The sequence below is a fragment of the Chiloscyllium plagiosum genome, chromosome 36 (assembly GCF_004010195.1).
Source record: "Chiloscyllium plagiosum isolate BGI_BamShark_2017 chromosome 36, ASM401019v2, whole genome shotgun sequence".
NCBI lineage: Eukaryota > Metazoa > Chordata > Chondrichthyes > Orectolobiformes > Hemiscylliidae > Chiloscyllium > Chiloscyllium plagiosum.
In genome coordinates, this window is record NC_057745.1 from 1432672 (window position 1) to 1458781 (window position 26110).

The 26110-nt window shown below is 41.1% G+C and overlaps 1 protein-coding gene across 1 annotated transcript in view; it reads left to right on the forward strand.

The window, feature by feature from the left end:
* Positions 1-26110, forward strand: part of strc1 (stereocilin 1) — a 65741-nt gene that overhangs the window by 8076 nt on the left and 31555 nt on the right. Inside the window, exons 2-14 of the mRNA XM_043677053.1 lie at positions 68-2287; positions 3289-3348; positions 6214-6324; positions 7648-7802; positions 10112-10298; positions 10901-11016; positions 12852-12984; positions 16267-16449; positions 16792-16830; positions 16930-17097; positions 23379-23516; positions 23993-24057; positions 25492-25615. Of these exons, the coding sequence (XP_043532988.1) occupies positions 68-2287; positions 3289-3348; positions 6214-6324; positions 7648-7802; positions 10112-10298; positions 10901-11016; positions 12852-12984; positions 16267-16449; positions 16792-16830; positions 16930-17097; positions 23379-23516; positions 23993-24057; positions 25492-25615 (3699 nt within the window). The remainder of the gene's footprint in view (positions 1-67; positions 2288-3288; positions 3349-6213; positions 6325-7647; positions 7803-10111; positions 10299-10900; positions 11017-12851; positions 12985-16266; positions 16450-16791; positions 16831-16929; positions 17098-23378; positions 23517-23992; positions 24058-25491; positions 25616-26110) is intronic.

Genomic DNA, 26110 nt, shown 5'->3' on the forward strand with positions numbered 1-26110 from the left:
CAAGTCAGGCCCACTGGTCAATAAAATTTGCACTAAAGTGAATTTTATGTATACGTATCTCACCAAGGGATTAAACTTCTATGCTGATTACTGTGAGAAAAGAAGTCTCAATGTGGGGCCTTTTTCTTCTACAAGTGACACCAGACAAATTGAAGATCTGACTTGTAATTATGATTCTTGGGTTGCTGGAGATTTGTTCAACTCTACAGATTTTGGTTATTGTGCTGTTGTAGATGAAGTTGGATTCAGAAAAACTGTCTGCCCTAATACGTCACTGTTGGAAAGCATCATGAAAAACCCAGCTCACTTTTGGCTGAAAGACTTCTGTGATAGCAGTTCAAATACTATGCTTGTCCCTATGCTTATGACTGAGGTGGTCAGTGACAGTGCCTATATTGGCTTCACTAGCAGTCCAGCCACCATTGTCCCTCCTGTAAAAGAAGTGGACATCCACTGTCGTTATGATGAGTGGACAGACTTCTCCATGGTAGATGATAAAGTGATCACATTTTGTGCCAGTCATGATGGTGACCAATTCACCAATGTGGTTTGCAGTGATCTATCAGCACTTCAGGAGCTCATAAAGAACAATTTCTGGCTGGCTGACTTTTGCAATAATTACTCCATTTTGAGTGGTAACAGTGAATTCTGCATGTATGACAAGTGGGAAGAGAAACCTATAGATCCATCAATAATTTCGTTATGTTGGAGGAGTGACCAAACAAACTTTAATAAATCAGTTTGCAATGATGCAATTCTCCTAAATAAACTGGTGCAGGATCCTGGCAATACTTGGCTCATGTCTGCCTGCAGTGCTGAGAACAGTTGTGACTATGAAGCATGGCTGAATGATCTTTCCGTGGCCTCTGCTGTTGTGGCACTCTGCAAGGAGACAGATCAAGCTGCTTTTAATCACATGGTTTGCACCAGTCCATCACTGTTGGAAATTCTGCTGAATAATTCTGAAAACTCCTGGCTGAACAACTACTGTGCCAGCAATACACATTCCACAGTGGTCTCCAGTGTAATTCCAGAGGAAGGCAGTGATACGGTGCTGCCCCATGCCACTGCCTACCCAACCACACAAGATCTTACGAATGCTGTGGAAAATCTTTGCCGCTATGAAAATTGGATGTACTCAGCTGTAGTAGATAGCACTGTGGTAGCAGTGTGTTTCAATACCGATAGGGAGCAGTTCAACATCTATGTGTGCAAAAACCCAGTAATTCTTCAGGAGTTATTGAAGAATGAGTTCAATCTTTGGCTGACTGACTTTTGTAATGATTCGTCCATTTTGGCAAGTAGTGATACAGATGTGGCCACCTACTGTCACTACAGTCAGTGGACACATGAAAACGTTGATCCTTACCTGGTAGATTTTTGTTGGAGGAATGACAAAGCAAATTTCACTCGATTTGTTTGTCACAGTAAGGCATTGCTAAGTGAGTTGTTGTTGTATCCTGAAAATGCCTGGTTAAAATCCCACTGCAACATCCAAATCAATCCACATACAAGTGATGAGAATGAATCCTGCAGATATGAAGAGTGGATAGATGTCTCTTCTATAGATCTTGCTGCTGTTGAATTCTGTAGTCAATATGACCTCGACAATTTTGTACAAGCTGCTTGTCACAATTCAACACGATTGTGGGGTTTGCTCATCAATATGAGCAGCACCTGGCTCCCTAGCTACTGCTCATATGTTGAAGCAGATGGAATAAATCCTGCTGCCATGTGTATTTATTCTTTCTGGACGGAACAACAGGTGGACCCAACTACTGTGGCACTCTGCTTTGACTATGATCAGAGTAATTTCAATAAATATGTATGCCAAGATCCCAATGTGCTTCACGCATTGACCAGTGATCCAGAGAACACTTGGGTTGAGGCGGACTGCATGGAAATCAATAACTCTACCAATTCTATGGAGATCAAGATCTGCCCAATGGAAGATCTCATCTCACAACTCCAATGGACATGCACTCTGAATGCATCACAGCTATGCACATATGAACAGTTCCGATTGGGAGATATTCCGCCTCTGATTATGTGTGGTTTGGAAAACATTGGTCTGATGCTACATAACACACTTAGTGAGGACCTGACAGTAAGTCTTATGAATGCAATAAATAAGATCATCATGGTCTTAATGGCTCTGGAAGATGATCGAATTATATTCCTTCAAGTTGTTCAGAATGCTAAAAGAAGTGTCCTGCATACTGTTCTAAACTACCTGCAGAATGAGAACAACTACAGAATCAAGAAAGAATTGCTCCACTGTTTTGGGGTAAGGCATAAAAAATATTAATTGTATTCATGGGAACTAAATTATATTCCTTCACTTTGATTTCCTATTATATATTCTTTGATTCCTCCCTTTTTAGTTATTTGACTTGTTCAGATATGTTATGCTACACCTCTGGAGCAGGTGAGATTTGAGACTAGCTCTTCTGACCCAGAGGAAGTAACACTACCACTGTGCCACAAGAGCCCAACACCTACCGTTTTATAATATCTAGTGGTAAAATGCGATCATGTGCTATGAAGCTGGGATCATCTACTATTATTACAAGAATCTCAATATCGTTCAAGTAGTAACTATTTGTCGATCTGTCAAACTAGAACCTCTTAAAACAATAATATAAGAAATTTAGAGAGTGACACAATGGGTTAAGCTGTTATGTTTGAGTTAGAAGGTTGCATGTGAAGGTCTCACTCCAAAGATTGAGCACAAATCTAGCTTGACCTTCCCAGCCTGCAGGAAATGGGAGTGCTGCAATTTTGAAGACACTGTCTTTCAGAGGAGAAAAACCAAAGCCCTCTGCTGTTTGCCACCACAATTGGATGTAAATGATCCTAGGGCACCATACAAGGAAGAGAAGAAGTGTTCTCAGCAATCCTTGGACCACTGTTTCTCGCTAATATACTGATTGCTATTCCTGGTCAAATATGGGGTGAACTTGTAATTTTATATTAATGTCACCAGAAAACTTCACTGCTATTATGTGACTACAATTGATGTTACGCACCATTTATATTTCATAATGATCCTCCATTGACTGGATTTTGCTGGAAATTGTATACTGCAATTTTGGCCATTGGTTCTATTGCTATAATTTGTGGAGATACATTCTAAATAGATTTTGTAAACTGTAATGTGCTATTAGGAGGAGGTTACTGTTGTAAAATAGACCCTGTTGTGAGTCCTGACATAAGTTCCATCTGATCTGTTTGATAGGCATTGTGGTGTTAATAGGCACTCTTATATTAACACTGTTTTTTTTTTAGTCTGTCCTATTGAACTTGGTGCAGAAGGAAGGAGGATCATCAGGCATGGACTTAGTAAGGGTAATGTATCAGTTATGACAAACATAATACAACTCATATCATGGGAATAACACAATGATCCACATTAAAGAGGGAAGCTTGCATTTGGAAGCTGATAAATGTTTATGAAGAAACTAGATAAATATGCCAGAGAGAAGTGAAAAGTCATGGAGATGTACAGCATGGGAACAGACCCTTCAGTCTAACTCGTCCATGCCAACTAGATATCCTAACCTAATCAAGTCCCATTTGCCAAGACTTGGCCCATATTCCTCTAAACTCTTCCTATTCATATACCCATCCAGATGTCTTTTAAATGCTGTAATTGTACCAGCCTCCTCCACTTCCTGTGGCAGCTCATTCCATACACGCACCACCCTCTGTGTGAAATTGTTGCCCCTTAGGTCCCTTTTATATCTTTCCCCTCCCACCTTAAATCTCTGCCCTCTAGTTCTGGACTCCTCCACCCCCAGGAGAAGACCTTGTCTATTTATCCTATCCATGCCCCTCATACTTTTATAAACCTCTATAAGGTCACCCCTCAGTCTCCAACGCTCCAGGGAAAACAGCCCCCGCCTATTCAGCCTCTCTGTATATCTCAAATCCTCCAACCCTGGCAACATTCTTGTAAATGTTTTCTGAACCATTTCAAGTTTCATATCATCCTTCCATTAGGAAGGAAACCAGAATTGCATGCAATATTCCAAAAGTGGCCTAACCAATGTTACAACATGACCTCCCAACTTCTATATTCAATGCTCTGACCAATAAAGGAAGGCATACCAAACATTTTCTTCACTGTCCAGTCTACCTGCACCTCTACTTTCATGGAACAATGAACCTGCACTCCAAGGTCTCTTTGTTCAGCAAAACTCCCTGGGACTTTACCATTAAGTGCATAAGTCCTGCTCTGATTTGCTTTGGATTTGATGAGGCGAAGTACTTTGAGAGCAGGTTTAGTGCAGAGCAGACACACCAGCTCGGGTCAGTAGGTTGGAATAGCCTGTTTCTATCCTCCATGTCCCATACTGAGCTGTACGTTTATTTACTAAGACATTGGGCCAACTAGAACTTGTGTGAGAGGGCAGAAGAGATATAAGGAACAGTATAGATGCAAATGTGTGATGCGTTACATAAGAACTAGGTGCAGAAGTAGGCCATCTTCACATTCATTAAGATCATGGCTAATCTTTTTGCCAATTCAGCTCCACTTACCCGCGCTCTCACCGTATCCCTTAATTCCTTTATTGTCCAAAAAAAAACTTAGCTTTAAAAGCGTTAACTGAAATAGTGTCAACTATTTCACTGGGCAAGGAATTTCCTAGATTTACAACCCTCTGGGTGAAGAAGTTTTTAAATTCAGTCCTAAATCTGCTCCCCTTAATTTTGAGGCTATGCCCCCTTGTCCTAGTTTCACCTGCCAGTGGAAACATCCTCTCTACTTTTATCTTATCTATCCCTTTTGTTAATTTTTATATTTCTATAAGATGCCCCCTCATTCTTCTAAATTCCAATGAATATAATCCCAGTCTACTCAGTCTCTCCTCATAAGCCATACCCCTCAGCTCCGAAATCAACCTAGTTGAACCTCTGCTGCTTCTCCTCTAGTGCCAGTCCATCCTTTCTCAAGTAGAGAGATCAAACCTGCACTCAGCGGCCTCATCAGTGCCCTGTACAGCTGCACCATAACCTCCCTGCTTTTAAACTCAATCCCTTTAGCAATGAAGGACAAAATTCCATTTGCCTTCCTAATTACTTGTACCTGGAGACCAACCCTCTGTGATTCATACACACAGACACCCAAGTCCTTCTGCATAGCAGCATGCTGCAACTTTTTGCCAAACAAGTAGTAATCCTTTTTACTATTACTCTTACCTTTAAAGGACTAGCTTTTACTTTAGCCACTCTTTTTCGTTTGATATATTTATAGAAACATTTGCTATCTGACTTTATATTCTGTTCTAGTTTTTTCTCATGTTCTATCTTACTTTTCGATGTAATTATTTTTGTGGCTTTCTGTTGACCTTTAAAGTTTTCCCAATCTTCTAGTTTCCTGCTATTCCTGGCCACTTTGTATGCCTTCTTTTTCAATTTGATAGCCTCCCTCATTTCCTTAGACACCCCTTTTTCTTACAGTCCTTCTTTTTCACTGGGATATACTTTGGCTGAGCATTTTGAAAAATTGCTTTGAAAGTCCTCCACTGCTCATCAACTGTCCCACCATAAAATCTTTGTTTCCAGTCTACTTTAGCCAAGTCCTCCCTCATTCTGTTGTTCAGTTTCCTCTCGCACCCTGTACATGGTAATTATTTGTGTATCCTGAAATGAAATGGTAGATTCTGAAGTCAGAGGCCCATCCTATAGTCATAGCGGACCAAGCCAATTCCAGGGGCTATATCCTGAAGCCAGGCAGTTTCATCTTCCAGTGGTGAGCATTGTGTTTTGAGCTTCCAGTATATGTGGTCAGTCATAAATATCTTCTGAACTGCAAGTCTGCAATTAGATAAGTTATTCCTGGTCCTTACAAGGGATATCATGAGATCTGTAATAATCCCTCTTGTATTTCTTTTTCATGTCTTTGTCTTGTTGGAATTTGTGCGCCTTAAGAATCGAATGGGCCGTTGTCTCAATGGTGGGCAAATTCTAAATCAGAAATTAATATCTCTGTCTCTATGTCAGCAACTTGCCATCTATGGAAGTTTAGTTATGCTGCTTTTGATTTAAACATTATACATAGCTCGCAATGCTCCATATTACATACCCATACAGCACAGTGGAACTAAATCAGTGCCAATACAATTGTATGTTTTTATCCAGGTAGTAGCCCTATAGAAATTACTGTTGTTGTGTTTCTCACTGATTTTTTTTCTTGCCCTCCAAAAACAGGAGTATCTGAAACTTTCTGCGGTCGATCTTGAAGGGGTGCTTTTTGCACTCGACATTCAAGCTGCAAAGCAGCTCCTACAGCTTTTAAACACAAACTGGAATGGTTTGCAGGTGTGTTATTTGATGCCATTTATTATTAACCTCTTGACATGCACAGCATTAAGTTAACCAGAAAACACTTTTTTGCAATATCACTACTAAAGAGAATCAAAGCATATGTGAGTTTTTTTAATCCATTTTAAGTATTTAGTTAGTGGTCTCCTACTCTAGGCCCCATTGTGTCTAGCTGAAAAGAAGATACAATCTGAAAATGGAGAGATTTGCAATTCTTGCTGCTCTTTTCACAATTTCGTGATGTCCTTGTGTGCGAAGTAGCCAATGAAATTTTGAAGTATAGGAATTGTAACATAAATGTAGCACGTAATTTGTAACCAACTTCTGGAACCAACAATGCAGTAATGGCCTTACCTGTTATAATAATGTTAGCAGAGGGATGGATATTGGCCATGCATCTGGGATAGCTCCCCTGCTCCTCTTCCTAGTAATGTCATAGGATCTACTTGAGCTTGAAGATGGGACTTTGGTTTAACATATCATTTGAAAGATACCAACTCTGACAATCCTGCATTCTCTCAGTGCTGTACTGAGAGTGACAAGTCTCTGGCTGTCTGATACAGAGGTGGGTGTGATACCCAAGGTATCACCAGCTTTGATACTTGAATGAATTTGTGGTGACTCACCTATTGACTTATCTCCTTTCCCTGGCTTGTGATCCCTTGTGAGAGATCCTTTTACAAAGGTTCAGTTAAGGGCCACTATTCGTTATGAGGCAATTAAATGCTTCCTACTTAATTGGATATAAATTGCACATATTAATATGGAAAGGTAATATCAAACCAGTTGATAAAAAAAGATCAAGAATGAACATTAAGTGAGTAGAACTGCTGAAGTGTCATGTGCAACTGCAGAATCCTAACACTTCCTCTGACTAACAATATATCCCCCTGGGTGGGCTCACCTCACCAACCATGTAGACTTACTTCCATTAAAGGTGACCTACATGATTTATATATAATTACTTAATACTGAATGTTCGAAATGTGGTACTTGTGATATAGTAGCAATTAAGGATCTGTGTTTTATCTATATATGGCAACTTCATTGCTCCTTATACTGCCCAGATCTCTTGTGGATTGTCTGACATTGATTGAGAAAAGATGTGATGTTATTCAGCAAAGCAAGATAGAGAAGTGTTATTTAAAAGCAGAGTGATCCCCAGTGAGTGAAAGACATCTATTAAGATCATGCAATGGAATCTTTAAACTTCAAAATTTTATACATTATATAAATATTGATTTTCAATTTGAAGTATGTTTAATTTTTCTGATTCTGAAATAGTGATTTTTACTTTAAGAGTTCTGGTTTTAATTTCAGATTCAGGATGATTTGAAGCGAGTCATGGCGGCTATTTACTTCAACAGAATCCTGCTTGTCGATCCAAATATCTTTCCAGAGTTTGATAATTTCCTACCACTTCTGTCAGCATCTGAGATCCAAGCTCTTCCAGCAATCTTGGACAAAGAGCAAGTGTGCGTTGCACATCCTGTCAACGGCTTAAGATCTGTGTTTGATTATTTGTGTCATTTCTTTATTGTTTGTTATCTTCCTCTTTGTGTTACAATGGTGTTATGTGTTCACAAAGATTATCATTGACTGATAATAGTTAAAAATCATAAATATAATTGTGATACTATATCACTATATTTGTACAATTAAATTTGGGGATTTGCAAGAGGTCACAATTAGAGGAGCACATAAATCTGAGGGTTATGTAGCTCAACGAGGTTAGAGATTGAGAGAGAGTATGGGGCCATGGAATGATTTGAAATAGAGTCATAGAGATGTACAGCATGGAAACAGACCCTTCGGTCCAACTCGTCCATGCCGACCAGATATTCCAACCCAATCTAGTCCTACCTGCCAGCACCCAGCCCATATCCCTAAAACCCTTCCTATTCATATACCCATCCGACTGCCTCTTAAATGTTGCAATTGTACCAGCCTCCACCACTTCCTCTGGCAGCTCATTCCATACACATACCATCCTCTGTGTGAAAACGTTGCCCCATAGGTCTCTTTTATATCTTTCCCCTCTCACCCTAAACCTATGCCCTCTAGTTCTGGACCCCCCGACCCCAGAGAAAAGACTTTACCTATTTACCCTATTCATGCCCCTCATAATTTTGTAAACCTCTATAAGGTCACCCCTCAGCCTCTGATGCTCCAGGGAAAACAGCCCCAGTCTGTTCAGGAACTCCCGTAGCTCAAATCTTCCAACCCTGGCAACATCCTTGTAAATCTTTTCCGAACCCTTTCAAGTTTCACAGCATCTTTCCGATAGGAAGGAGACCAGAATTCCACGCAATATTCCAACACTGGCGTAACTAATGTCCTGTACAGCCGCAACATGACCTCCCAACTCCTGTACTCATTATTCTGACCAATAAAGGAAAGCATACCAGACACCACCTTCACTATCCTATCTACCTGCGACTCTACTTTCACAGAGCTATGAACCTGCACTCTAAGGTCTCTATGTTCAGCAACACTCCCTAGGACCTTACCATAAGTCCTGCTCAGATTTGCTTTACCAAAATGCAGCACCTCACATTTATCTGAACTAAACTCCATCTGCCACTTCTCAGCCCATTAGCCCATCTAGTCAAGATCCTGCTGTAATCTGAGGTAACCCTCTTCACTGTCCACTACACCTCCAGTTTTGGTGTCCTCTGCAAACTTACTAACTGTACCTCTTATGCTCGCATCCAAATCATTTATGTAAATGACAAAAAGTAGAGGACCCAGCACCGATCCTTGTGGCACTCCACTGGTCACAGGCCTCCAGTCTGAAAAACAACCCTCCAGCACCACCCTCTGTCTTCTACCTTTGAGCCAGTTCTGTATCCAAATGGCTAGTTCTCCCTGTATTCAATGAGATCTAACCTTGCTAATCAGTCTCCCATGGAGAACCTTGTCAAACACCTTACTGAAGTCCATATTGATCACATTTACCGCTCTGTCCTCATCAATCCTCTTTGTTACTTCCTCAAAAATCTCAATCAAGTTTGTGAGACATGATTTCCCACGCACAAAGCCATGTTGACTATCCCTAATCAGTGTTTACCTTTCCAAATACATGTACATCCTGTACCTCAGGATTCCCTGAAGGATATGATTTTAAAACTTGAGGCATTCTGGCCTCTGAGTCATTGTAGGTCAGCAAACACAGGGACTTGGAAACAGACTCAGATACACACATGAATTCTGATGAGTTCCAGTTTACAGAGAAAATAAGACTCATGTATATCGCAGGCTAGGAGAAAGTGAGGACTGCAGATGCTGGAGATCAGAGCTGAAAATGTGTTGCTGGAAAAGCGCAGCAGGTCAGGCAGCATCCAAGGAGCAGGAGAATCGACGTTTCGGGCATGATCCCTTCAGGAATCCTGAAGAAGGGCTCATGATCGAAACGTCGATTCTCCTGCTCCTTGGATGCTGCCTGAGCTGCTGTGCTTTTCCAGCAACACATTTTCAGCAATATCGCAGGCGAACCCTGTTATCAGGTTCACGGAGATAGGATTGTTTATCTTTGTATCAGCGCAGCGAGTGAACATGCCTAATGAATATGCCTCACATAGAACGTCCAACAAATGCAATTTTTATGACTTTTGTGTTAGATGGCCATATCAATGTCAATTTAAAAGGTATGTACTCTCAATTTAAGCCAAATGCAGTCACTTGTTTTGATAAAATCCACGCATGGTCAACTGTTGTCGAGTTTGCTGTTTGGTAAAGGGTATTATAGCAGGCTCTGCCCTTACAGTTTCTTTTATGTTTCCAGATTGTACATGGTTAATCAAAGCTTTGGAAAACTGTCCAGTGACCAGAGACGAGCCTTTGCCCAATGGGCAGTGGATTCTGGGCAGTATAGCAATATCACCACATGGTCTTTGAAATTCCTGCATCAAGTCAGTAGCCTGCTGGTATACCTACCGTTTGAAAAATTTCAGCTTCTGACCCGACTACAGGTACTACAACACAGGAATAAAAAGAGAATTTCTGTGGCAGTGTTTACATTAGGGCATCCTCTGACACTCTATGATAGCAGTACAGAGGTATGTTTGAAGCACACAAGACCCTCTCAGACATGTTTGTTCATGAGCATATCATTTTTTAATGTTTCAGGAACATGCATTGATCATTTGACTGTGACAAATTACCTTACACTTTTTCAGAACAATAATACAGGATCCTTTGCCTCCATCTGAGAGGATTGATTAAACCTAAGTTTATGATCTTATCCAAAATTTAGTGTTTTGAGAGTGCAGCACGTCATCATTACTGCATTGTAGCATCTGTCTAGATCTTGTGTTCAAGTGTCCGGAATGGGATGTTACCATGCAAATGCTCCCACCTTCCTGCAAATCCCTTCCCTTTCCCATCTTTGTGTCAGGAAATGATTTGCTGTCAAGTTCCTAACAGTAATTTACTCTCTTGTTTGCATAGTCTATGAGACTGCTAACTGATGGAGTTTGTTATGTGGACTGTTTGTGCTAGTTACAATTCTCTGATATGGAACTACTGAGTGAGCTGACTGCTTTCCTTAATCTTTTTTTTATTGTATTCCCAGATACTCAACTCATTGAATGTGCTGTTGATGAATAATTTAACTACAGTCCAGGAAAGGTTTGTCATTCATAGCATCTTAAAAGAGGGAAGTGCAATGACAGCTGCTGAGTTTGAGTCGTAAGTAATGCAGTCACTTGAGAGACTTACTGATGACTTACTGATTTTCGGCTGGAAATTAGGTGCTAGTTGGATGTGTGAGCTTTGGCAATGTTGTAGAGAAGATCAATAAGTAAGGTTCTAAGGAATGTGCGAGGAGACAAGGTTAGGCTATCAGGCTCAAGATGATCCAGTTGAGGGACCTTGTTGAACGCAGAAAACAATGAGTGGCTTAGTTAAGATACACTGAGTCCTCACCATCCACTTCCCATGAATACTGAAAAAAATTTAGATACTGTTAATCCCCTCTCCCATATGCCGCCACCTAATATACACCCAATGAAATCAAAACATGCTTTATTCTCTTGGAAAAGCATGAAAGCGTTTTAATAAACACATTTAAATTAATTTTAACTAATCACTTCTGTTACTCTAGACATTGTACTGTAATGTTGCCGAGCATAAAGATCTTGTATAATCTGCCATCCCAAAACCATGTCTGTTCTTCATGAAGCATGTCTGCTTCTGCTTTCAATCTGTTGATGATCTATCCAGATACTGACAGCGCTGTTGTAACCTTTGAGTTGTTGCAGTCACTGAGATTCCCATTTGCAGATTGACAACTACGTTTCACCTCAAAATGACCTTCGTTGTCCAGATCTGAAACATAGGATCCCTGCAGTGTGGGAAGAGGCCATTCAGTTGATTAGGTCTGCACTGACCCTCCGAACAGCATTCCACACAAACCAAGCCTCAGCCTCCTACCCTATCCCCGTGACTCCGCTTCTACCCTGCTAATTCACCTAGCCTGCACACAATGGACAATTTAGCATAGCCAATCCATGTAATCTGCACATCTTTGGACTGTGGAATGAAACTTGAGTATTTGGCAGAAGCCCATGCAGAAATAGGGAAAATGTGCAAACTTCACACACAGTCGCTCAAAGCTGGAATCGACTCCAGGTCCCTGGCGCTGTGAGGCAGCAGTGCTAACCACTGAACCATCATGCTGCCCCTATCTTGTTGATCTTCTGAACTCTGATAGTGTTCTTACCATGTGTATACTGCTTTGTTGCTATCCTGTCGATTCCAGGTGCCAGGTTTGCCTTCAGTTTTTTTCTTGGCTCTTTGAATCCCTGATCTGATTGCTTCCCAGTGGACATCCCATGCTGCAGTGCTGTCACTGAACGCAAATAAGGAACTGGGGTCATGTTGAGGATCTCCTAAAAGAGTTCCACTCTTTTTATGTCCTTTTTGATTGTCCAGCAGCTGAGCATCCTTACCTTTGATTGAAAAATGTGTTGCTGGAAAAGCGCAGCAGGTCAGGCAGCATCCAAGGAGCAGGAGAATCGACGTTTCGGGCATAAGCCCTTCTTCAGAACCTTTGGTTCACTAGTGTTGCTCTTGACGTGGTCAGCCCCAGTACCGCATCTTGGAGTCATTCTGATGCATACTTCTGTGGTGCCCTGTCTTTTAACTCTTGTTTTTATTTCCTGCAACTCTTCTTTGCTATTCCCAGTCTTTTGTACTGAATAATATAACTAGAGGTTAGTAAAAATTAAAAAATTAAAACTTTTAAAAAGTTACATATAGTGCTTGAAGAAACTCCTGGCTAAATGCATGTTCTTGATCAGTTTGGATTGGTATGGATTCATAACCTTGAAGTACAAGGCACAGCAGCTTCAGTAGACTATGTGATCTTTCCTAGCCCTTGAATTTTCTTTAATTTCTTCCTATTCAAGTATTCTCCCTTTTAAAGGAATGGGTAAATAAATGTTGCAGACAATTGAAAAATAGATGCATCCCTTCTTAATTTAACAGGTATCTCTCACTGGTATTTTTTTTCCCATTTTTAGACTGGGCAGATTGATGTGTTCTGCAACTACTCAGGACCTAAGATTCTACAAACAGAATCTGCAAGTGTTTGATATCATCAAGAAACAGATACTGAAATGCATTGGGGATCAAATCTTTGTTCCTAATGAATTGGTGAGTTAACCTCTATCATTGAGATCCTGTCCAGACCCTAATCCAATTGTTGGAGATAATCCTGAGGGACAAAGTTTGCGTATATATGGAAAGAGAAGGACTGATTAGGGATAGTCAACATGACATTGTGCATGGGATATCATGTCTCACTAATTTGAGTTTTTTGAAGAAGTAACAAAGACGATTGATGAGGGCAGGCGGTGAACATGATCTCTTAGGACTTCAGTAAGGTGTTCGACAAGGTTCCTCGTGGTAGACTGGTTAGTGAGGTTAGATCACATGGAATACAGGGAGAACTAGCAATTTGGATATAGAAGTGGCTCGAAGGTAGAAGACAAAGGGTGGTGGTGGAGGGTTGTTTTTAAAACTGAAGGCCTGTGACCAACGGCATGCACAAGGATCAGTGCTGGGTCCACTGCTTTTCATCATTTATATAAATGATTTTGATGTGAACATAGGAGGTATGCTTAGTAAGTTTATAGATGACATCAGAATTGGAAATGTAGTGGACAGCGAAGATGGTTACCTCAGAGTACAATGGGATCTTGATCAGATGGGCCAATGGACTGAGGAGTGTCATGTTGAGTTTAATTTAAATAAATGTGAGGTGCTGCATTTTTGAAAGGCAAATCAGGGCAGGGCTTAGACATTTAATGGTAAGGTTCTGGGGAGTGTTACTGAGCAAAGAGACTTTGCAGTGCAGGTTCATAGTTCCTTAAAAGTGTATTGGCAGGTAGATCGGATAGTAAGAAGGCGTTTGATGTGCTTATCTTTATTGGTCTGTGCATTGAGTCTGGGGTTTAAGAGGTCATATTGCGGCTGTACAGGACATTGGTTATGCCACTTTTGGAATATTGCATGGCAATTCTGGTCTCCTTCCTTTCGGAAGGATGTTATGAAACTTGAAAGAGTTCAGAAGAGGTTTACAAGGATGTTGCCAGGGTTGGAGGATTTGAGATAAAGGGAGAGGCTGAATCGGCTGGGTCTTTTTTCCCTGGAGTGTCTGAGGCTGATGGGTGACCTTACATAGACTTATAAAATCATGAGGGGTGATTAGACAAGGTCTTTTCCCTGGGATGGGGGAGTCCAAAACTAGACGGCATAGATTTAAGATGAGAGGTGAAGGATTTAAAAGGGAGCTAAGGGGCAATATTTTCACCCAGAGGGTGGTGTGTGTATGGAATGGGCTGCTAGAGGAAGTGGTAGAGGCTGGTACAATTACAACATTTAAAAGGCCTCTGGATAGGTATATGAATAACAAGGGTTTAGCAGGATATGGGCCAAGTACTGGTAAATGAGACTAGATTAATGTAGGATATCTGGTCGGCATGGACGAGTTGGAAAGGGTCTGTTTCCATGCTGGACACCTCTATGACTCTGGGTAATATTCTTGCTAGAAGTGTGAGCTGATAATTATACCACGAGAGCAACAGGACATTGGGGACCTTTGTGAATGATGGAGCCATCAATCTTACTCCTTGAGAAATAACAGTCACAAAACAGAAAGAAATCAGGTGAATTAGTCATATCAGAACAACAGAGAGGGCGAGATTGGTATCAAAGAAAGAAAGAACCAGAAATGCAATAGAAGAAAAAATAGATTTTGCTTGTTAAAAATCTCTAGCAGTTCCTGAGCCAGTGAGATTTAGTAGTGGCATTGCCTTAACACTTGTCATGTCATCAAATCATACAGCACAGCCCAACTCCTCATTCCGACCAGGTTTCCTAAACTGAATTATTCCCACTTGCCTGTATTTGGCTCATATCCATCTCAGCCTTTCCTATCCAAGGTTACAAATCACACAACACCAAGTGAAACTATCACTGTATTCTAACAGATGAAAGGCTTAACAGACAATCAGTTTTTCAATGTATAATTTCAGTTACATCACACTGTAAATTGTTGCTATAAATTCTGTGTGTTAGGATTGAGCCCTCCACTATCACCTGATGAAGGAGCATCGCTCTGAAAGCTAGTGTGCTTCCAATTAAACCTGTTGGACTATAACCTGGTGTTGTGTGATTTTTAACTTTGTACACCCCAGTCCAACATCAGCATCTCCAAATCAGGTAATAGTCCAACAGGTTTAATTGGAAGCACTAGCTTTTGGAGCGCCGTAACCACCTGATGAAGGAGCGGCGCTCCGAAAGCTAGTGTGCTTCCAATTAAACCTGTTGGACTATAACCTGATATTGTGTGATTTGTAACTTGTGTACACCCCAGTCCAACACCAGCATCTCCAAATCATTTCCTATCCATGTCTTTAAAATGTTGTAATTGTTCCTGCTTCTACCACTTCCTCTGGCAGTTCTACAAGCGCACCACCCACTGTGTGAAAATGTTGCCCCTCAGATTCCTTTCAAATCTTTCCCTTCTCCCCTTAAAGTTATGCCCTCTAGTTCTGGACTTCTATATTCTGGGGAAAAGACCTTGCCTATTCACCTTACCAATGCCCCTCATGACTGTATAAACCTCTAAGGTTTATACCTCAGTGTTAAGAGTGCTTATTGCTGTTAATTATGAGCCCCAACTTTCTGCAGTAAACTTTTAAATGCCCGATTAGTGTGTAAATCTTCAAAAATGGTGAGATGTCCAATTGTCAACCAGCAAATTCTATCCATTCACAATTTAATCATGTTGTAACAAGGGATTGGTTAGTTCAGTTGGCTGGATGCCTGGTCTGCAATGCAGGGTGAAGCAGCAGTGTGGGTTCAATTTCTACATCTACTGAGGTTACCATGAAGGTCTTGCCTTTTCCATGTCTCACCTTGCAGCCTGATCACCCTCAGATTAAATTCACCACCAGTCATCAGTAATGAGCAAAGAGCCTGATGGTCCTCTGGAACTAAGGCGGCTTTACCTTAGTGTATGTGAACGCCGTGTGTTGATTTATATATTAATAATCCTATGTATCATTACCTAACAAAAACCTTTATTATTTACCACCATCATATTGAAGAGGCTTTTATTTTTGTTAACTTTCATGTCAGCATGAAAGCACAATGAGATTTACAGCAAAGGACAATAAGAAAAGCAAAACAACTTCTTCTGTGATTTACCATGAACTGTTTCTCTGAAAGTTATTGAAAAGTCTTGTGAATAATGAACATCGCATTCACCTCTTGTTTCACTTTCCCTGTCGCTCATTTTGCACCATGCTTTGTTACCCCTGACATGTGGTAATCCATGCCGTGAAGTATTTTAGAGGTATATGGAAATGTTTTTAGAAAAGTCTAAAACTGTTTGCATAATGTTAGGAATCTTATTCCTCCCTTGTACAGCTCACAGAGGTTTTGGTCAGAACAACCAGTGTAACCAATCAAGAAATCTTGATGCATGATGAATTATTAAGTATGGCTGGCCTTCTTCCAATCCTTGGGTTGTCCTTCATAAAACAACTTCAACCTGCACAAATACAAGGAATGCTTCCGGAACTCAGTGCAATGACTTTTTCTCCTGTGCAGGTAATTTTTTTCTTTAATTTTGCTTCTTTATGTTTTGCACAGAGACCCAAGTATATTTTAACAAATTGTTTTGAACTATTGTTCTCATACTTGTGTTTGGGTGGCGAGCCAAGAGAAAATGAACTTCCTGCCTTGCGACAGGAGAAGGGAAGATAGGGTCTGTGATGATGTTGGGAAGGGAGCAGGTGAGGAGAGAATAATTGGCTGGCAAGAAAACGTTATATTCTCAATGGGTTGTGGAAAGAAAGCTTTAAAGCACTATGAGATTCAGCAGTTCCAATACAACTCCAACGCAGTGATTTCTTAGAAATTAAACAGTAATATTTATAACATTTATTTCAGGCAAGGGAAATAACTGACAAGATACTTCAAAATGCATCGGTAAGTATTACATTGATTTGAAGTAAACTGGTTTGTGCCCTATCTGTCAGTTTGTGGATTTGATTTGAAGCATTGTTCACAGTCTGTTTCTCTCTGTAGATTACAGAGGAGTTGCTGAGCAACCTGGGGTCATTAGTAATTGGTCTCAACCCTTCAATTCTGCAAGTCATTCCGACAGCTTTACTGGTGCATGCCATGCCCAGTATGGCAGAGTATGAATGGAAACTCAGTCCTGTTCAGAAGCTGATCATTGTAAACAAGCTATGGGTTAGTATTGGAAAATTGTCTCTCAACATCTCCCTTTTCCTCATTGTCATTGCGGTGCTTTGTACCTTAGCATCAGACTAACTCAGTGGGTAGCTTCTTCGCTTCTTAGAAGATTGTGGTTTAAGTCGTACTCCAGGTGGTTAAGCCTAAACTCTCCACGGATTGCTCCCTTTGTTGAAGAGGCTGCCTTTGGTTGAGACTTTTAACTGAGGCTCCATTAGTTATATAAAGTGGATATAAAATATGCCTTGGTAGCATTTCTAGAAAAGTAGGGGCCTTCTTCCTGGAATCTTCGTCAATATTTTTCCCTCAACCAAAGTCATATCTGGTCACAATCACATGACTGTTTCTGGGGGTTTGTCTGCAAATTGGCTATAATTACACATGTATTACAGCAGTGCACACATTAAGAAATATTTCATTGCCCGTAAGGTTCTTTGAGGCATTCTGGATTTGTAAAAGGACATTTGGAAATGCACATTATTTGTTTTTCTTTCCTTCTTTCTTTCCCCATTGATTTAGGCAGTTGAAATTTCAATTTCAGTATTCCCTTATCTATCAAATTTCCAAAATAAGGCAGGAGAGATCCCAAGAAAATTCCAACACCACTCTTTAGTTTAAAAAAAGCATTCAACCCTTACTAGGTGCACATTTAACTGTGCTCATGTAACTGGTTCAAAGTTTGTGCGAAGATTTGTAGCTCGGGTGCTCGTTGTTGTGGTTCTCTTCGCCGAGCTGGCAGTTTTTGTTGCAAACGTTTCGTCCCCTGGCTAGGCGACATCATCAGTGGTTGGGAGCCTCCTGCCAAGCGCTTCTTTGATGTTTCCTCCGGTGTTTATAGTGGTCTGTCCCTGCCGCTTCCGGTTGTCAGTTTCAGCTGTCCGCTGTAGTGGTTGGTATATTGGGTCCAGGTCGATGTGTTTGTTGATGGGAGTTTGTGGATGAATGCCATGCCTCTAGGAATTCCCTGGCTGTTCTCTGTCTGGCTTGCCCTATGATAGTAGTGTTGTCCCAGTTGAATTCATGTTGCTTGTTGTCTGCGTTTGTGGCTACTAAGGATAGCTGGTCGTGTCGTTTCGTGGCTAGTTGATGTTCATGTATGCGGATTGTTAGCTGTCTTCCTGTTTGTCCTATATAGTGTTTTGTGCAGTCCTTGCATGGTATTTTGTACACTACATTCGTTTTGCTCATGTTGGGTATTGGGTCCTTCGTTCTGGTGAGTTGTTGTCTGAGCATGGCTCATGTAACTGGTGTCAGGAGGGATACAGGGTTCCAGGTTTTAGATGGCTTGGTGCCCCGTATTGGAAATAAAACTAACCAGCTTATCTGTTTTGTTAGGAGAGGAATTGACAGCTAGGACAGCTGCCTTCCTTTTCAAATTGATCCATAACATTCACCTGAACAGGTAGACAGGTTTGTAATTCAATGTCAACTTCAAAAGAGAGGGCCATCTCCCTTTGTGCTACCCTGCACTGCCAACCTAAGTTACATTCTCAAACTGTGAAATAAAGATTGACCCCTGATCTAGAGGCAGGAGTGCTGCCGCTGAGTCAAACTGACATTTTTAAGAGTTTGAAGGTTGGGGGCCTGTAGAGAAATCTCGAAGGAAATATGCTGTTTTAAACTAAGTAGAATTGTCATAAAACTTGAATCACTAAGTCCGGGAAAAAATGAGGACTGCAGATGCTGGAGATCAGAGTCAAAAAGTGTGGTGCTGGGAAAGCACAGCTGGTTAGGCAGCATCTGAGGAGCAGGAGAGTCGACATTTCAAGCATAAGCTCTATCTGTCACCGCCGGTTCTTTTGCTGTTCACATTGAAGCTGTGCTGTCTGCTTACTGCCTCTTCTACCACTGGAATCCGTTTGTTCTTATTTACTCAATCAAATTCATTTTTTATTTTGAGCACCAGCTCTTCATCTTCTCCATAAGAAGCTGTATATTCATTTTTATCTCTGGGAAGTTGCATCACACCTTCTCAATTCCAACTTTGTGTTGGAAGACAACAATTTTGACTCATTATCATTTACACCAGGGAACTAACATTTAAAATAATTTTAATATTTGATCACATTTATGAGGAAGTATTGGTTGATAAATGTAGCAGAGCATAGGGCTTTGTGCTGGAAGGGCCCTGAATAATTGATAAGGCTATGGTTTATAAAGGGATTTGGCAGTGTGAAGTTTCTTTGCAAATGATAACTGAAACTGATAGAGATGAATGATTAGTTAAGGTATTCTGACACCTTATCTGAACCTGGGCCAAGAACAAGTTCTCAAGTTTACAGTAAGCCGGACACCTGAACCATTCATTTGTCAGGATTTGGTAATAGTGGACTGCTCAGTAACCTGATCACAGAAATCTGTCTTCTAAATCAGGCTCGTTAGCCACTTTCTTAATTATATTAAATACTATCCTTTCCAATTTGGATATAGTTTTGCCAATAATCGTTTGATTCAGAAGATTGTTTTGTTCCCTCTCTTTTCCTCCATTTTCACCCTCCTTATGCTGAATGTTATAAGTCACTGGATAGGAGACTTTACTTACTGCTATTATGCTCCTATGAACCAATCATGCATGATGGGTGTGATGGTCAGAGATAGGCAGATGCATGTGTTTATAAATAGAAAGCGGGTCATAACACCAGTGCTTCACCGGAGGCTCACTGATGATACCTAGTATGGTGACGAAACGTCTGAAAACGAACCTTCCAGGTCAGGGAGCAAACATCCAGAACCTCAACCTGAGCTACAAATCCTCTCAAAACTCACTAACGCCTATGGGCGCAAAATGCTAAAACTGGCCCAAAAATGGGAAACCAACACCATCCAACAGAGCGCCACCTGTGCGAACAGTTGTACTTGCTGCACAAATGCCTAAGGAAACACACAAACCAACAGCCACGCTCAGACAACAACTCACCAGAACGAAGGACCCGATACCTAACATGAGCAAGACGAATGTAGTGTACAAAATACCATGCAAGGACTGCACAAAACACTATATAGGACAAACAGGAAGACAGCTAACAATCCGCATACATGAACATCAACTAGCCACGAAACGACACGACCAGCTATCCTTAGTAGCCACACACGCAGACAACAAGCAACATGAATTCGACTGGGACAACACTACTATCATAGGGCAAGCCAGACAGAGAACAGCCAGGGAATTCCTAGAGGCATGGCATTCATCCACAAACTCCATCAACAAACACATCGACCTGGACCCAATATACCAACCACTACAGCGGACAGCTGAAACTGACAACCGGAAGCGGCAGGGACAGACCACTATAAACACCGGAGGAAACATCAAAGAAGCGCTTGGCAGGAGGCTCCCAAGCACTGATGATGTCGCCTAGCCAGGGGACGAAACGTTTGCAACAAAAACTTCCAGCTCGGCGAACAGAACCACAACAATCAGGCACTACCTAAATTTCTTAAATACAAACCTCCCCTTAACACCCAATTGTCAAAAGAATAGCAGAGCAAAACGGCCAAGATTGCTTAGAGAAATGATTAATGATGCCCACAGCAGACTCCGTAAGTACAACTGGGAAATTTTGCACCAAAAAACTCTCCTCACTAATGCGAACAGACCATGAATAGACAGACACAGTAGAATGAACCATCGACATTAGACAGCGAAATACACAGAAAATGAAAAAAACTAGACCTACAGAAAAAACTCAACAAACTCACACAAAATAACAACACAGACAACCTAGAAGCCTGGATAAACAACTTATCTTACTGACCCTTAACAGACACTGAAAAAGCCGTCTTAGTAAGAGGATTAAATCACAATTTGCAGGATGTGGACCAGAAAGATTTCTTAGCCGCATTAGGAGCAACAGTGAAAGACAAAGAACTCACAGAAAAAAAAACAGCAAACCATCAGACAGTTGCACCAACAATAAGCATGAAAAAGGAAGAAAATACACTCAATACACAAGAAAGGAAAGCACTAGAAGGACTCGAAGATAAAAACATCACTATCCTACTAGCAGCCAAAGCACACTTTACAGTCATTTTAAACTTAACAGACTATATTGAGAAAGTGAATGTACTGCTTGCAGATACCGATGCTTACCAACAGGTGGCAATAGACCCGACCCTACAGCAAGAGAGCTGAATCACAGCCTTACTCAATAAAACTTAAGAAATCTGGAGAATTAAACTTTCAAAAAATGAAACCAGATGGATCCAACACACCATGCTTCTATGGATTGCCCAAAATTCACAAACCAGGAACACCCCCTCAGGCTGATAGTCTTGCTACCTGGAACACCAATGTACAAATTAGCCAAGGAGCTACGCCAAAGATGAAGAAGACTCATGCCACTCCATTCACTCCACCCAAGAATTCCTGAAGACCATCAAAGACACCAAGTTAGCAGAGGATGAAATAATGGTCTCCTTTGACGTGACTGCCCTGTTCACATCCATCAACATCAACCTGGCCAGAGCAACACTGCCTACACTATTAGGAGAACGAAAGACACATACACCAGACGCCACCAACTTCATCAACAAAGACAATATTGTCAAGCTAGTGGACCTATGCCTTACCACCCATTTTGCTTTCAATAATAAAACCTACAGACAGACAAACGGAACACCCATGGGATCTCCAATATCAGGGTTCTTAGCAGAGGCTGTAATGCAGAGATTCGAACAAACAGCTGTGCGAACCATCCAACCCAAACTTTGGATCCGCTATGTGGATGACACCTTTGTTATCACTGAATGAACAAATTAGAAGAAACCTTCAAGACCATCAGTAATATCTTTACTGGCATAACATTCACTAAAGAGGAGGAAAACAACAACAAACTGCCATTCCTAGATGTCGCAGTAGAGCGAGCAGACAGTGGGAAGCTTAAACAAGTGTCTACAGGAAAATACCATATACAGACCAAATACTGAACAAAAGAAGAAATTATTCTAACACTCAAAAACGAAGCTGCATTAGAATTAGCTGCATTTCAATGAGCCAGTGCACACTGCAGCACAGAGGAACTACGAAGAGGAACTAAAAACATCAGCTAATGAACTTAAATGACCCTATACAGGCAACAAGCAAAACTAATGTCATTTACAAAATACTGTGCAAGAACTGTAACAAACACTACATTGGACAAACAGGCAGAAAACTAGCCGCTAGGATACATGAACATCAACTAGCCACAAAAGGATATGACCAACTTTCATTAGTCCTTACATACAGATGAGGAAGGACACCACTTTGGGACAACACATCCATTCTAGGTCAAACCAAACAGAAACTCGCACGAGAATTCCTGAAAGCATGGCATTCCAACCAGATCTCTATCAACAAAAATATTGACTTGGATCCCATTTATCATCCTCTGAGAAAAATAATAGGAAATGATGTCACAACAAGAAATGACATCACCAACCCAAGGAAACCTAAACACATAAATAGAAAGCGGGTCATAACACGAGTCCTTCACTGGAGGCTCACTGATGATGTTACCTAGTATGGTGATGAAACGTCTGAAAATGCACCTTCCAGCTCAGCGAGCAGACTTGCATGCAGGTGGTGATTGCTGGCAGGCAGTTTGGCGTGTGAAAACGTCACAACTGAATCTTTATTAATCTTGTTTGATGCCCACACGTGCAGCTCCCGAGATAGTAGTCAGAAATTCCAGTTGTAAACATTTTCTCCAACAGATTTTGGTGGCATAGTGGCTCAGTGGCTAGTACTGCTGTCTCACGGTGCCAGGGATCTGGGTTCAATTCCAGCGTTGGGTGACTGTCTATGTGCAGTTTGCACATTCTCCTCGTGTTTGTGTGGGTTTCCTTCGGGAGCTCTGGTTTCTCCCATAGTCAATAAATGAGTAGGTTGGGTGGGTTGGCCATGCTAAATTGCCCAGAGGTGTGCAGGTTAGGTGGGTTGCCGTCGTAAATGCAGCAATTAAACGGATAGGATGGGGTGCTCTTCAGAGGGTTGGTGCAAACTCTTTGGGTCAAATGGCCTCTTTCCACACTGTAGAGATTTTATTCTAAGTCTATTAATACTGAGGCCAATTGAAACCTCTCTGCTACTGTCCCAACTGAGATCAGCTAAAGCCAAGCAGTGTGAGACTCCTTCAGGTGGTTCCACATCTGAGGCACCGTAGTTATACTGCGTCCCTTCCAAAACAGCAATGCTAAACCCATTTTACTGAGTATGCTAATATTAAGGGCAGAAATGTATGTTTCAGTCTATTTTGTTTTTAAAACAATGCATTTCAACATTATGTTTTTGTTAGGCTTCTGGCAATATGAAGTGGATCAAAGATTTGGATTCTCTTATAAAAGATGTTCCTCTAATAACTTTGAGATCAAAGTTGACCATGTTGTTGTCCAATGTCAATGTCACCAGCCAGATGAAATGGTCTGTGCAACAGGTAATGTTTTCAATTTGGCAATCACCTTTTGACTAACTTTCTCTGAAGTCCTGTTGTAAAGTGTAAATGTGCACTTCTCCTTTGTAGCCCAGCTTGTTACAGCAAGAAGTATTTGGGTTAAAGTGGGAGAGACAGGACAGGTCTCTTGCTCCTGAGCCCTGTCTGGAAACTCATCCTGGAAATGTATACGTGTGCATTCTGGATACAGACAGATCTGGATTTGGTGGGAAGACACCTGTTCTGGAATAGCTTTTTAGCGCTCTTTTTCTTGCTCCTGAAGAGTTGCCATTTGAGGGAAATCAAAGGTAGTGACGGGTGTCTTCTGAACTATAGTTAGAGTTCAGGAGGGGACCAAGTGTTAAAGGTTTTTTGTAAGTAAAGGCTTAGCTGTGTTCAGAATTGTGCATGTAGAAATTAAGAGAAGTTATTGCTATATCACTTGATGCTTCATGAAGTTGTTTTTCCCTATGTTGCAGGCACAAATGCTGTTTAGAAAAGTTTTAGAAGCAAATGGCCACAATATGACCAAAGATCTTTTCATGTAAGTTGCTCTGTTCTTTTTCTAGGCATGAAGTACATGAGCCATTGGGTTTATTGAAGACCAGATACCGCAGGATAGCACAATAGTCATTGGGTTGTTTTGATGAATGAATAGCAACTCTGAAACTTAATTTTTAAAATATGTTCATGGGCTGTGTGCATCATGGGCTCAACCAGCATTTATTACCATCTTTAACTGCCTTTGAGAAGGTGATGAGCTGTCTTTTTGAGGTGCTGCCATCCTTGGGGTACAGATACACCTACAATGCTGTTAAGATTTGAGCTTCAGGGTTTTGATGCAGCGACAGTGAAGGAATGGTAATATAGTTCAGAGAATAGAGTTGGAGGGGAACTTGCAGATATGGTGTTTCCATGCGTCTAGTGTCATTCAAGATGGCAGAGTTTAGAAGATGCAGTCAAAGAAACTTTGGTGAGTTACTACAGTGCATCTTGTAGATGATATACACTGCTGCCACTGTGCATTGGTGCTGAAGGAAATGAACATTGAGGATAATGGATAGAATGCCAATCACGTGAGTTGCTTTGTTCTAGAAGGTGTTGAGTTTCTTGAGTGTTGGAGCTGCATCTATTTTCCGGGAATATTCCATCACACTCCAGATGAGGATCCCGTAGATTTTGGACAGGAAGTGCGGAGACAGTCTGCTCCCTAAAGAATTTCTAGCCTCCGACTTACTCTTGTAGCTATAGTATTTATATGGCTGGTCCAGTTCAGTTTCTGATCCATAATAACCCCCATGATGTTGTTTGTGTTGGATTCAGTGATGGTAATACCATTGAACATCAAGGAGTGATAGTTAGATTTTGTCTTTTTGGAGATGCTCATTGCCTGACTCTTACCAGCACAAATTTGATTGTTGCCCAGCTCTTGTTTCATTTAGGTATGCTGCTTCAGTGTCTAAGTAGTTGTGAATGGTGCTGAACGTTGTCCAGTCATCACATTCTTGAACAGTTTTTACTGCCTGCTAAGTCAGAAGTACAGATCTTAGCAGTTTCTTCATCTCCATAGCTTGGAGTAACTGAGGGCAGTTGCAGAATTCTCTCATCTGCCCTGGCACAGACCTTGAACATAGCCCCTACCTGATCAGCAGCATGATTCACACATTAAACCATTACAGAAGCTCTTTAACTAATGGCATACATACAGGTGGTTACAAAAAGACACAATAAATGTTTGGAGGTTAAATGCCACCTTGCAATTTATAATGCTGGTTTTATAAGCTTTTCAATTACTGGTCTAATTGACGATGGCAAAAGTGAGAACTGCAGATGCTGAAAATTAGAATCTAGATTAGAGTGGTGCTGGAAAATCACAGCCAGTCAGGCAGCATCCGAGGAGCAGGAAAATCGACATTTTTGGCAAAAGCCCTTCATCAGGACGATGTTGACTTATTTTAACATCTTTTACATTTTTTAGTTCTCTTGGATTTGTGGCACATGGTGTGGATTGTCTGACTCTGAAACATCTGACCACGCCCAATGCACTTCTGACATTGCTACAATTTTTCCGGGATTTGCCAATTGAAATGCCAGTGCCTTTGGTAAGTTTGGGTGCCCTCTGCGTGCATCACAGTCCTGTTACTGAATAAATTCCCTGGTTGATGTAACTACCAATGGTTACCCTGTTGTTATACCTCACCAGTTTTCCTTTTATTGCTACATTCATCTAACTCCTTCACACTGTTCAGTCATTCTTCCAAACATATTTTTGCAGTGTTACCATTTACCCCAAAGTTAAAGAAAAGGCATCTTTGTTATAAAGATTAGTTGGTGGCACCTTGATCATTATTACATAAACAACTATTGCTTCACTTAGAAAGTTGAGGCACACGCAAATGTTCTGGAATACTGGTTCAAATCCTGGCATTTGGCGGGGGTGATCCGGATTTGACCTCCAGCACCACAGTTTTAGAATTCAAGACAAGCACATCAGCCTTGATCCAGTTCTGATGAAGGGTCACTGGACCCAAAATGTTAATTCAGCTTTGTCTCCACAGATTTAACCAGACCTGCTGAGTTTGCCCAGCAATTTCAGT